This window comes from Scyliorhinus torazame, chromosome 6 (assembly GCF_047496885.1).
Source record: "Scyliorhinus torazame isolate Kashiwa2021f chromosome 6, sScyTor2.1, whole genome shotgun sequence".
In the NCBI taxonomy this organism is placed as follows: domain Eukaryota; kingdom Metazoa; phylum Chordata; class Chondrichthyes; order Carcharhiniformes; family Scyliorhinidae; genus Scyliorhinus; species Scyliorhinus torazame.
Genome location: NC_092712.1, coordinates 46500120 through 46513305, shown reverse-complemented (window position 1 = coordinate 46513305; position 13186 = coordinate 46500120). Strand labels below are relative to the sequence as shown.

Sequence of the window (13186 nt, the reverse complement as noted above, 5' to 3'; positions counted from 1 at the left end):
CCTGTAGTGTGAAGATAATTTGAGGATTGAATGAATATTTGAACGTTAGATGACTAAGGAGTGTTAGTTTTTACGATTAGCTAACTATTTAAGCCACTCTGAAAGACGTTTATCTGTAGTGCAGCAATATCATTAATGTTAGGAAAGACTCTTGACATAAGAAATAGAAGTAGACCCTTCCAAGCCTGCTCTGCTATCAAGATCATAAACGATCTTCCACCTTGCCTCCACAGTCCTTGATTCCCCATATCCTTTTATTTCCAAAGTATCTAAAAATCTGTGGCAAGTTTGCTGGGCTTGGATTTGTTTAGTTGGTTGTGGGATCAATTAGCTCTACCACATGCTGCTTATGTTTGGCACACAAGTAGTCCTGTGTTGTAGCTTCACCAGGGCATTCATTTTTAGATGAACATGATGCTGCTCCTGACATGCTCTCCTGCGCTCTTCATTGATCCAGCGTTGATTTCCTGGCTTGATAATGATAGAGTGGGAGATTGGGGAAAATCTGCAAAACCCATCTGTAAAAAGAAGATAAACCAGTCCGGTAGCTCAATTGCTATTTTAATTATTCATTCCATAAATGAAAAGCTATGATGTAAAAATTATACAAATTACAAGTAAATGATGTAAGCATTACTAGCATTTTCTGTACTTGAAATATCCGTAACGGTGTTCGATACCAGAGACCTGTGCCCATGAGAGAAGTTTGAGTCGAGACTTAATGCAAGTTTCCAAACCACTCTTAGCTGAAGAGACTTAAGTGACCAAAGTAAAACTTCCAGCATGTTAAGGTTCTAAACCTTGATAGCAAACTTGGACTTTTGCAGAATGTTCCAACTTTTACTGAACATAAGGAGCCATAACGTCCGAGCTTCCCGGCATTGGAATTTCGGGGTAACCCAAAGATGCGCTGGGGAAGGTTCCCTGCTCAGTCTTTCCATGGCAATTCCCCATGATTGCTAACTTCCTCTGGACAATTGCCTTGTGCTGGGAACCATCAGAGACCCCCCTCCACTGACCTCCAAACATGTTAGCTAGACCATAGGAGTTACTCTGCAGTACAATGTGAAGGAGCCAGGAAGTGCTAAAATGAGGTACTGCAGCTTAACTAATGTAATTATAGTGCTACAGTTTTATATAAGTACCATACACATGTAAAAAGTAAAATTTATTACCACAAGGACTACGGTAGTTCAAGGTGCAGGCCCATTGTATCAAAGCATCTTGGGATGGACAATAATTGAAAATTCACCAGTGTCATTTAGAATAATTCTTTTAAAAACTGCAGTTGCATTATTTTTAAAATAGTTTATACATTTTGGAAAGAAGTGCAGAGCTATATGGTAAAGAAGGGAAGATGTGGGCAGCACGGTGGCACAGTGGGTTAGCCCTGCTGTCTCATGGTGCCGAGGTCCCAGGTTCGATCCCGGCTCTGGGTCACTGTCCGTGTGGAGTTTGCACATTCTCCCCGTGTTTGCATGGGTTTCACCCCCACAACCCAAAGATGTACAGGCTTGGTGTATTGGCCACGCTAAATTACCCCTTAATTGGAAGAAATGAATTGGGTACTCTAAATTTATTTTTTAAAAAGAAGGGAAGATGTAAATCTGACACATTTCCTCTCACTCGCTGCAAAAATACGTAACCTTAAACAAAAATTTACAAATAAAATACAGAATGGATTTCTTGCAAAGATTTATTTTTGCCTACAATTAACTAAGGAATATATCAATATGTTACTGTTTCCAGGGAGATTTCAAACACCGTTATTTCCAACTTATTTTACTGGAGCTGTGTATCCTTCTGCATCCAGTATATTTCCCTTTGCAACAGGTGAACATTGTTGGGATCAAGGGAGATTTTCTAGTGTATTAGAAAATTCAGGAATCAGGGGCCCTGCCTCACATCTGACATCATACTTTTAAAACATTTTTTTAATAAGGAGAAAGCCATTGACTTGGAACCTAAAACTTTTGAAATATATAGACTCTAAAATTTCCTCACCAAACAACAAGCTGTTTATTTGCCAATTAGGCTGTGGCTTAAAGGACACGGCAGTACCTTATCAGCAGAATAATAATGCATCACATGATGCAGAACCTCTGTCTCATTAAAACGGTACATTATCGCACACCATGAGAGATATTCAAGTAACGGAACTAACTCTGTGAGACAATTGTGACTCTTAAGTTCCATGTTATTGAGTTATGGTGCATCCATCTTCTAAGAAAGATACAGGTGAAGTGATCAAGGAATATCCATTGTATCTTTATTAGCTCGCATCTATTGATTCAATCTATGACAACACATATTCCAAATATTTCTGCAAAAATAAATTTAAATTATGTGTACTTGGAATATTTCACCTATTGACTATATTTAACCAGCTGCATTTTGGGAATGATGGTGCCGACCAGAAAAGTACTCTTCAGCGCACCAGCCCCAAAATGGAGGATATGTAGCCACCACACAATACGTGTTATAAAGCACATACATTTGCTACATATTAAAGTGCTATTGATCACAGGTCCTAAACAGTTTGCAACGTTAGTTAAGAGATGACACAATTAAAGGTAGTTTGCAGAATGTAAAGGCATAAAATTGAAGCTTTAGCAATTAATTCAAACTTGAGTGAAATATTTTGAATTACTACTTTTTTTTCTTTTTTTTCATGAATTGTTCATCAGGTCTCCTTGCCAAACTGCAGCGCCTCTATCCACGTGTATTAATGTTCCCGTGGCTTCAGAAGAACAGACGAGCAGATATTGGGATGAGCTCAGTCAAGTTGGCCTTCCTGATGATATTGATGTCCAGGCCTTATTTGAGCCTTCAGGTAATAAAAACATAGATATGGTCTTAATGAATTGTTTCTCCAAGGATTTATCTATTTCCGTATTAATGGTTGCGATTGACTTGGTTCGATAGCCAGTTGTGGCATATTCCATGTCCTAATAGAGTTTGTGTGGCAATTCCAATTTCCCCATTAATCTTCCAGTGCGAAATTTATATAGCTTTAATTAGTTATTTACCAACCAGTGGTGTTAATCTTTAATTATTTGTTCTAACTCTTCAAAACGTAATCAATCTTGACTTGCCCTGCACAGGACCATGTAGTACTTGATTAGTCTATACCTTGCATTGTGTTCGCAACTGAGGTCTGAAGTAATTATGTGATATTTTGTAGTAGATGGTGACTTGCAGAATCCTTCCTTATTCAAAGGATGGTTGTAGTTTGTCATGTGCATAAAAATAATTTTCTACTATAACTTCTATAGTTTGAAATGTTCAATAGTATATTGTATTGCCTTGTTGAGTTTTTTTGTAAGTTAGTCTAAGATTATTCATAGAGAACCAAAATATCCCCACTAAACATGTTTTATTGCTCTGGATGTACAGTTCACCACTGTGACCCAGACTTCATAAATCTAATGTTTGGTATCTACTATTGGTAGAAGAACAGCGTAAGAAATAGAAGCATTATCTCCTAGCTTAAAGGATATTTGTGTACAATTAGGCAAATGTTATTGATTCATTAACTAACTAATTTCACAAGTCATATTTGTGCCTTGTTCTGCCCTAAACGAATGCATAATTGTCAAAGAAATAAAATGACTTTGAATTTTAAAATAGACCAGAAATCAGACATCCAAGGCAATATTTTCGTAATGTATTGAGAAATATGAAGATAGTTAAGTCCTTATGTGAATTATTTAAAATGCAAAGTAAAGTTTCATCTGTCACCTACGTATTTTTAATTTTTGGTTGACAGGTCACTGTTGGGTTCACCATTGTTGTGCAGAATGGTCTTTTGGAGTGTGCCAGGCAGATGAGCAGGTACTGATGAATGTGGACAAAGCAGTTCTCTCAGGGATTACAGAGGTAAGTTGAAACTTCAGGCAAGGTGGATGCTAACCTAGCTGAACTGTAGCCCGACGAGTTTTGAAGAAAATGTTTATTTCACGAACATTACACTGATGATGTGTGTGAGCTGTTTGCAAAGTCAAGTCAGACGTTGGGTGTGGAACCTCGAGATACGTATAGATTTTGCCTCTTGTCTTTTTGATTTCTGATGTTTACAGTGATGAACAAGGGCTGACTCATCCTTTCAACCCCAATTTATCTCTAAATGGGACAGCAACGTCAGTTGGAGCAGTTGAAAATTTGGTGCCAGCAAAACCTTTGGGGCTAGCAAGGAAATCCACAGAAAAACGACTGCTATGAGCTTGGTTGTCCATGAGTTAAAAGACATTCATAACTGCAGTTTACAGTTGGGCAAAGTATTTATCCTGCATTTTAAACCAATGTACAACAGGGATAACATGCAGTAGACCCTTTCCATAATTCAACAACTATACTATGGTCTTTATATGGGTGTTGCATTACATCAATTAATTTTTAAAATATCGCGAGCGAATTTGTTGGTTGAGTAAAAGCTATAATCTCATTAAAAAATGAATTCCTTCTGCACTAGAGTGTTCACATTTTCAGACCTGACACAAACTAGCTTCTGTGGATTAGGTGACTAGGTATACTGGTGCCTTGGGCCTAAGAAAATATCTGTCAGTTTCTGAATATTTGATGGATAATGCCAGTTGTAAAGGTCAGTTGTGGCAGGAATCCTTGCTCAGCTTAGCAACTAAAAGGTCAGAATATAGAGGAGTGGTAATTGTGAGCTATTTTGCACCATGTTCATAGGTCTTCAGTCATGACCTTTTGGTTTATTAGATGGGTTATCAAAATAATATTGACAACCTGCTTATTAACAGTGTTATTCAGGGTCTGTGGTGATAATGCAGTGACAAGTTCTGGCCAATGTATTGAGTTGACAATATGAAGGTTGTGTAAAATTCTTCAGTCATGACCTCTACCTTGTCCTCCTTAATTGCTCATGCAGGTTGAACAGAATGCACACAAACTTGCCCTGCTTCTGACCAGTGGAGCTTAAACCCCTGTCTATCATCAAGACTGCCTACTTCAACCTTTTGTTTCCTTCCTCCACTCCGACCTCACCCCTGTTGCTGCTATAGTCTTTTGTTCAGTCTTTTTTGCCACCTCAAAACTCTGTTTTGGCAGTGTCCTTCTCACAGGCCACTCAACCTCTAACCTTCCATAACCTGCTTCTTGTCCAAAGTTCTGCCACCTGCAACCTGAACTGCATTAATTCATGGTCAGCTGACACCTCTCCTCGATGGCCTACACTGCCCGTAAACTTCATATCCTTCCTGTTTTGTATTGGAGAGGTGGTGGAGTGGTGGAATAGTGGTATGGTCACTGGATTAGTAATCCAGAGACCCAGGGTAATGCTCTGGAGAACCACGTTTGAATCCCACCTTGACAGATGGCAGAATTTGAATCCAATCAAAATGTGGAATTAAACCTTTGTCAACAAGAAGGATGTTCCCAATGGTGGGTGCGTCCAGAACCAGGGGGATACGGAGTAGACCATTTAGGACAGAGGTGAGGAGAAATTTCTTCACCCAGAGAGTGGTGATCCTGTGGAATTTGTTACCACAGGAAGAAGTTGAGTCTGAAGCATTGTTTCAAGAAGCAGTTAGATGTAGCACTTGGGGCGAAGGGCATCAAATGCTATGGGGGAAAAGCAGGATTAGGCTACTGAGTTGGATGATCAGCCATGATCATAATGAATGGCAGAGCGGGCTTGAAGGGCTGAATGGCCTCCTGCTCCTATTTTGTCTATGTTTCTCATTGTTGTAAAAATTCACCTGGTTCACTAATGTGACCTAATCTGGCCCTTTTGTGACTCCAGATCTACATGACAGGTGGCATTAACATGTACAACTTGGTATTGTTTTAAAAAAAAAACACTTTTTTCTTGTTGTTTTGTCACTTACACTGTTGCTGAATTTTGAAGGAGGGGAATAAAGACCAATGCCAGTGGTTAAGACCATTGTCATTAGTGGCCACTGTACTGGAGGGATCACTCTTGTACACAGCCTAAATCGCTGGCTTTGAAAGCAAACCAACGCAGGCCAGCAGCACGGTTCAATTCCTGTAACTACCTCCCCGAACAGGCGCCGGAATGTGGTGACTAGGGGCTTTTCACAGTAACTTCATTTGAAGTCTACTTGTGACAATAAGCGATTTTCATTTCATTTCATTTATAGTTCTATTACTCTTCCCTGCACGAAGGATATTGTGGCCTGGTCCAGATTTATGCTTCCATTGAGATTAAGTAACTCAGTGTGAAACTGGAACTGTTGTCTCTGTGGCATTATGCGATAGTAGAGTTAGATAATAAAGCTACTGACATTTGAGTTGTTACAGATATTAATGATAAAAAGTATTATCCATAAGACAGTCCCTACCCTGGAACAAGTCTGGTGAACCTCCGTTGCACTCCCTCTATGACAATAATATCCTTTCTGAGGTAAAAGGTACTCCAGGTGCGGTCTAACCAAACTTTTCTACAATTGAAGCAATCGCAATAAAGGCTAACATTCCATTAGCCTCCCTAATAACATGCTGTACCTGCATGCTAGCGTTCAGTGACTTGTGGACAAGAACACCCAGATCCCTTTGTGCATCTGCACTTTCTAATTTCTTACCATTTAGGAAATACTCTGCACATCTGTTCCTTCTACCAAAATGGATTACCTGACACTTATCCACATTATATTCCATCGTCTATGTTCTTACCCATCTGACTTTACATCTTCTTCCCAACACACATTCTCACCTAGCTTTGTATCATCCGTAAACTTGGAAGGATTACACTTGGTCCCCATATCCAAATCACTGATATCTATTGTGAACAGCTGGGGCCCAAGTACTGATCCTTGTCGCACCCCACTAGCCATAGCCTGCCAATGCGAGAATTGTCAGTCAATCCTCAATCCATGACTTTTGCTAATTAACCTCCTGTGGGCGTCTTCATAAATAGCCTTCTGAAAGTCCAAAATTACTCCACCCATTGACATTCCTTTATCAATTTGTTAGTAACATTCAAAAAATTCCCAACAAGTTCGTCAAACATAATTTCCCATTCGTAAACCCATGCTGATTATTCCTATTCAGATCATAGTTGCCCAAATATGTTTTTTTAAATAATCTTTATTATTGTCACAAGTAGGCTTACATTAACACTGCAATGACGTTACTGTGAAAATCCCCTAGTTGCCACACTATGGTGCCTCTTCGGGTACACTGAGGGAGAATTCAGAATGTCCAATTCATCTAACAAGCTCGTCTTTCGTAGGAAACCCCCGCAGACACAGGGAGAACGTGCAGACTCCGCACAGACAGTGACCCAAGCGGGAATCGAACGTAGGACCCTGGCGCTGTGAAGCCACAGTGCTAACTACTGTGCTACCATGTTGCCCATGTGTCTAATCGCAGTCAGCCTGTGGGCTTAAAGGGACTGTGTTTACTGAGAACATTATAGCATAAGATAGATCGTGTGACCTATGTTATCCTTAAAATCTGTAAACATTTGTGAACATAAGTGGGAGTGAAGGAGTATTGTGTTGTAGTCAAACTTTTCACGTTTAATAATTGTTTTTTCCGTGTTGTTGAAAGCTAATTGTCAGACCTATGACTGTTCCTCTGCGTTTTCTTTTTTTTTTAAGTAAAAGCTATGGCCTTTTCAGCTAGGGTTCTATTCTGGAATCTTCCTGTCTAGTTATAACATTAACTGGAATTGTAACATATTGTACCCCAATTGGACACAGTACTCAGCTAGAGTTATGTGTCCAATTCTGAGCACCACACTTCAGGAAGAATAATGGCCTTGGTGAGGGTGCTGAGGAAATTTACTGAAAAAAGTATGAGATTTGAGTGGCTTAGGCTCTGTGGAAAAATTGGAGAAGCTGAGATTGTTTTTCTTAGAGCAGAGAAGCTATAAGGGGAGATTTATTGGAGGTGTTCATAATGATTAAGGAGGTTTGATGAAGAAACTGTTTCCACTGACTGGCAGAACGGCCTGTTTAAGGTATTTGGCAATAAGAAACAGCAACAAGATGAAATTAGTTTTTAATGATCTGTAATAATAATAATAATCACTTATTGTCACAAGAGGCTTCAATGAAGTTACTGTGAAAAGCCCCTAGTCGCCACTTTCCGGCGACTGTTCGGGGAGGCCGGTACGGGAATTGAACCCGCGCTGCTGGCCCTGTTCTGCATTCCAAGCCAGCTGTTTAGCCCACTATGCTAAACCAGTGATGCATTCGCTGAACGAGTGGTGGAAGTAAATTCAGTCAGGACTTTCAAAAGTGAATTGGATAAATTCTTGAAAAGGAAAAGCTTGCAGGGTTATGGGGAAAGAGCAGGAGAATGGGTTTAATTGGATAGCTCTTTCACATATCCAGCAAAGCTGGGTCGTGAGTGTTTTACAATTATTCAGACAATAATTTGGTGTAATGCCCACTTGCACCCTTTGCGCTCTTTACTGATCTGAACTTCCCCACTTTATGAAGTTTTCATCCTTGAATTTTCTTGAGACACTTGAGACTGTTGGCACTCTTTGTTAGTGTTGTGGGTTTCAAAAAGCATATCAGCGACGAAAGAAAATCTAACAGTTTGCTGTTATTGAAAATAAAACCAGAGGTCTATAAATTCTTCTGCATGTAGAATTCATATTGACAGATGGTACAGAAAAACCTTGTTTAATACGTACTATGGGTGTGGTGAGGGGAGTTGTGGTGGGGAAACGAATGAAAGAGCTTGGGTGTGATCATTTAAATGTCACCAGGTATAAAAATATGAAATCTGGTGTTAGACATAAAATATTGCTGTCGGGCTACAAGAGTTTTAAGTTTATTTGATATAGCAGCTCTTCAGTGATATTGCAGACTGAATGCTTTTGGGCTGTTTACAGTGTCTTTGCAGTTAAATAAAATTACATACATCTTCTGCTCTATATCCCAACTGTTTGATTCATTTATGTGCATGTAACACCATTGCACAGTGCTGTGATAACAAACGCGTTTTTTTAATGACTCCCTTGATAGAAGAAACAGAATCAATTGCATTTGTTTAAAACCTACAATTCTCACAGAGAAGGTGTTCTGCAGGGACTCCAATGTATTTAACAATCTATTTGAAGATTGCTGTGGAAATCCATTTGTGAATAGCTGTGCTGGGTGCCATTTGGCATAGAACTGAGCACTGCTCTTAAGTTTGTATACTGTGCTGAGTACAGTTGATTTATCAATAGCATTTTAAGGGAAGTAATTTTCTTTTTTAAAAACTAAACCATTTTTCTCTTCACCTTATAAATAAATCATCTATGATAATTCCAAGTTGTACAATGACTTGCTTCTGTATGATTTAAACGTATATGGTGCTCCAGAAGCTTTTACAGAAATGGAACTGTTTTGGCATCAAAATGTATTGACAATCTTCCTGATTTAGGAGTTATACAGTACTTGAGTTCCTGACCATCCCCTCCCCCATCTCTCCCCTTTGAGTCAGGATTATTTTTTATAACTGGTGGGAGAGCAGAGCCTATTTGCGAGAAGTGAATAGGAAATTGGCAAAAAAAATAAAAACACCCATAGGAGAATTAAAACACAACTTTCCAATGGTTTTCTTTTTTGCAGTAAGGTAGGACACATTTGTTTAAGTTACATGCCTTGCTTGTCAAGGCATGGTTGTTTCAATCAGATGTCCAGCTTGAAGGTATCTTCTCTCTCATTTCTTGCCTGAGTACATAGAAACATACACAGAAAATAGATGCAGAAGGAGGCTATTCAGCCCTTCGAGCCTGCTCTGCCATCCATCATGATCATGGTTGATCATCAACTTTAATACCCTGATCCCACCTTCTCCCCCGTATCCTTTGATCCCTTTAGCCCCAAGAACTATATCTAATTCCTTCTTGAAATCACACAACGTTTTGGCCTCAACTACTTTCTGTGGTAGTTAATTCCATAGACTCACCATTCTCTGGGTGAAGACATTTCTCCTCACCTCAGCCCTAAAAGGTTTATACCCCTTATCCTCAAACTATGGCCCCTAGTTCTGGAAAGTCCCCCATCGGGAACATACTTTCAGAATATGCCCTGTCTCATCCTGTTAGAATTTTATAAGTTTCTATGAGATCCCCTCACCAAACTCCAATGAATATAACCCTAACCGACTGAGTCTCTGCTCATGTGACAGTCGTGCCATCCCTGGAATCAGCCTGGTAAACCTTTGCTGTACTCCCTCCATAGCAAGAACATCCTTTCTCAGATACGGACACCAGAATTGCACACAATACTCCAGGTGTGGCCTCCCCAACGCCCTATACAATTACAGTAAAACATCCCTATTCCTAAACTCCAATCTTCTCGCTATGAAGGCCAACATACCATTTGCCTTCTTTACTATCTGCTGTACCTGCGCGCTTACTTTCTGCGGCTGATGCACGAGGACACCAAGGTCTCGGTGAATATCCACCTCTTTCAATTTACACCCATTCAAATAATATGCCTTCCTATTTTTATTTACCAGAGTGCCACCTTACAATTATCCACATTATACTGCCTCTGCCATGCATATGCCAATTCGCACCCACCCAAATCACACTGAAGCTTCTCTGCATCCTCCTCACAGTTCAGCTCCGCAACTAACTTAGTATTATCTGCAAAGTTGGACATAATACATTTAGTTACCTCATCCAAATCATTAATATATAATGTGTACAGTTGGGGTCCTAGCACAGATCCCTGCGGTACCCCACTAGTCACTGCCTGCCAATCAGAAAAAGAACCATTTTTCCCAACTCTTTGCTTCCTGTTTACAAAAAGCAGTACAGCACAGGAACAGGCCCTTCGGCCCTCCAAGCCTAGGCCGATCACGTGTCCTATTGAGACAAACCGTCGGTATCCTTCTCTACCTCGTCTGTCCATGTGTCTATCTCGATAAGTCTTAAAGGTCGCTAACGTATCTGCCTCAACAACGTCACTTGGCAGTGCATTCCAGGCCACCACCACCCTCTGTGTAAAAAAACCTTCCCCTGCACAGCTTTCTAGCCATTTTAAGACACCTCCTGCAATCCCATGCTCTTTAACTTTGCATAGTAATCTGCTATGTGAGACCTTGTCGAAAGCCTTCTGAAAGTTTAAATAAACCACATCCACCAGTTCTCTCTGGTCAACTCTTCTACTAGTTAGATCTTCAAAGAAATCCAGTAGATTTGACCAGCATGATTTGCCTTTCATAAATCCATGCTGACTTTGTCTGATTATACCATTGCTTTCCAAATGCTGTACTATGAAATCCTTGATAATGGCCTTCAGAAACTTCCCTACTACCGATGTTAGGCTCACTGGTCAAAAGTTCCCTGTTTTCTCTCTACTTCCCTTTTTGAAAAGCAAGCTTACATTAGCTACCCTCCAGTCTGCGGGAGCCTTTCCAGAGTCCAAATAATTTTGCACAATGACCACCAATGGATCTACTATTTCTACTTCAACTTGAATATTCTGGGATGAAGATTATCAGGCCCTGGAGATTTATCTGCCTTCAATCCCATTAATTTCTCCAAAATCATTTCTTTACTAATACTGATTTCCTTCAGCTCTAGACTAAAACTTGTGTTTATCAATTTTTTTCTCTTGTACCCATATAAACCTTTAGTCAGTTTTTATGTTCCTTGCTAGCTTACTTTCATACTCTATTTCCCCTTCTTAATCAATCCCTTGGTCAACCTTTGCTGAATTTTAAACTGTTCCCAATCCTCTGGTCTATTGCTTTTTGTTGCCAATTTGTATGCTTCTTCTTTGAAACTAATACTATCTCTAATTTCCCTTATAGACCATGGTTTGGCCACAGTTCCCTTTCCACTCTTGCACCAAATAGAAATAAACCACTGAGTTCACTTATGCGTTCCTTGAATGCCTGCCATTGCCTTTCTGTCCTGTCTTTTCTTTCAGTAATGTTTCTCCGGGCATCACAGCCAGCTCATGCCATCATAGTTACCTTTATTGAGATTCAGGACCCTGGTCTCAGAATCCCCTACCTCAGAATTCTTTATCATATCATGGTCACTCATCCCCAAGGGTTCTCTCACAACTAGATTGCCAACTAATCTTTTCTTATTGCTGGTTCGGGGGGCTTTGTCGGCAATCGCGGGTGTAATGTCCCATGTGGCCACAATTGTAACAACCTTGTGGTCCTGTGCTCTGGGGTGCTGTTCTTCGTGTCTACCCTCATTTATCCATGCTGGGTCCTGGCTAGTCCTAACTGGGTGAATGTTTGCTTCTATCTCGTCCTGATCTGTCCGTGGGTGTAGGATCTATTCCCATGCTCTAGAAAGTCATTTAAGTACCCAAACCTCATTGTGTGTGTGGTCTGCGGGGTCGTAGTTTACACAAGCCTTTTGACCTGCGTCTGGCATGCGAGACTAAGGTGTGGGACCATTTAGTGGTGTTCTCATTTAGGTGTGCACGGTTCAATTGTCCGTAAACTGTCATGAAATTAATCCATAGACGATCAGCAAACGCGGTCGGGTGTTCTCCCTTCTTTTGCCTGCAGTGATTTGACCCCTCGACTGGATCTCCTTTGTTATACCCGATGGCATCCAATATGGCTGTTTTCATTTCCTGTCGGGTTCCTCCTGATACATTTTGGGGTTCTGGCAAAGCTGACCTTATGGATTGGCTAAGGCTCATAACTATTAGCTTTACTTCCTCCCTCTCATCTCGGCCGTACATAACATTTTGTCAGTGCACGTCCTCAAAGAAGCTGTGCGGGTCTGCGGTGGGCTGGAATGGAATAATTTTCGTGCAAGCGTCTCTTAATTGGGTTATGGATAGTGGAGTGGTGTAAACAATATCAGGCTCCTCCTGATCCGATGACTTGCGTTGTGTGGTAACCGGATTCATGGGGGTCGAACTGTGAGTGGGGGGTGTGTTCTGCCTGTCCAGTCGGTGCTGCGGGTGCTTTTCTTTTTGGGGCATGGGGGGGTTAGATTTTGATTTCCCGTGTCCTCTACGTATTTTTGGGCGCTTTCATTTAACTCTGGCCAATCGGGAGCATCTTCCTCATCTAAATCCTGCCCAAAAGTGTACCTGAAGCCATTCTGTACTGAGAGTAGCGACTGTGACTTTTCTATCTTCTGTCGGCATTTAGCATGGTCAACGGTACTCTGCCTCTGTTCCTTTGTGGAGTTGTGGCGCGCTCTCAAAGCTGCTTTTAAATCTGTGCATTTGCTAGTTAGCTGGGCGACCTGTTCCGTTTCCTCTCT

The 13186-nt window shown here is 40.7% G+C and overlaps 1 protein-coding gene across 7 annotated transcripts in view; it reads left to right on the top strand.

Moving 5' to 3' along the window:
• Positions 1-13186, top strand: part of kmt2ca (lysine (K)-specific methyltransferase 2Ca) — a 684766-nt gene that overhangs the window by 316246 nt on the left and 355334 nt on the right. For all 7 annotated transcript variants that reach the window (XM_072508182.1, XM_072508181.1, XM_072508179.1 and 4 more), the window contains exons 6-7: positions 2688-2833; positions 3770-3879. In XM_072508182.1, coding sequence (XP_072364283.1) covers positions 2688-2833; positions 3770-3879 — 256 coding nt within the window. The remainder of the gene's footprint in view (positions 1-2687; positions 2834-3769; positions 3880-13186) is intronic.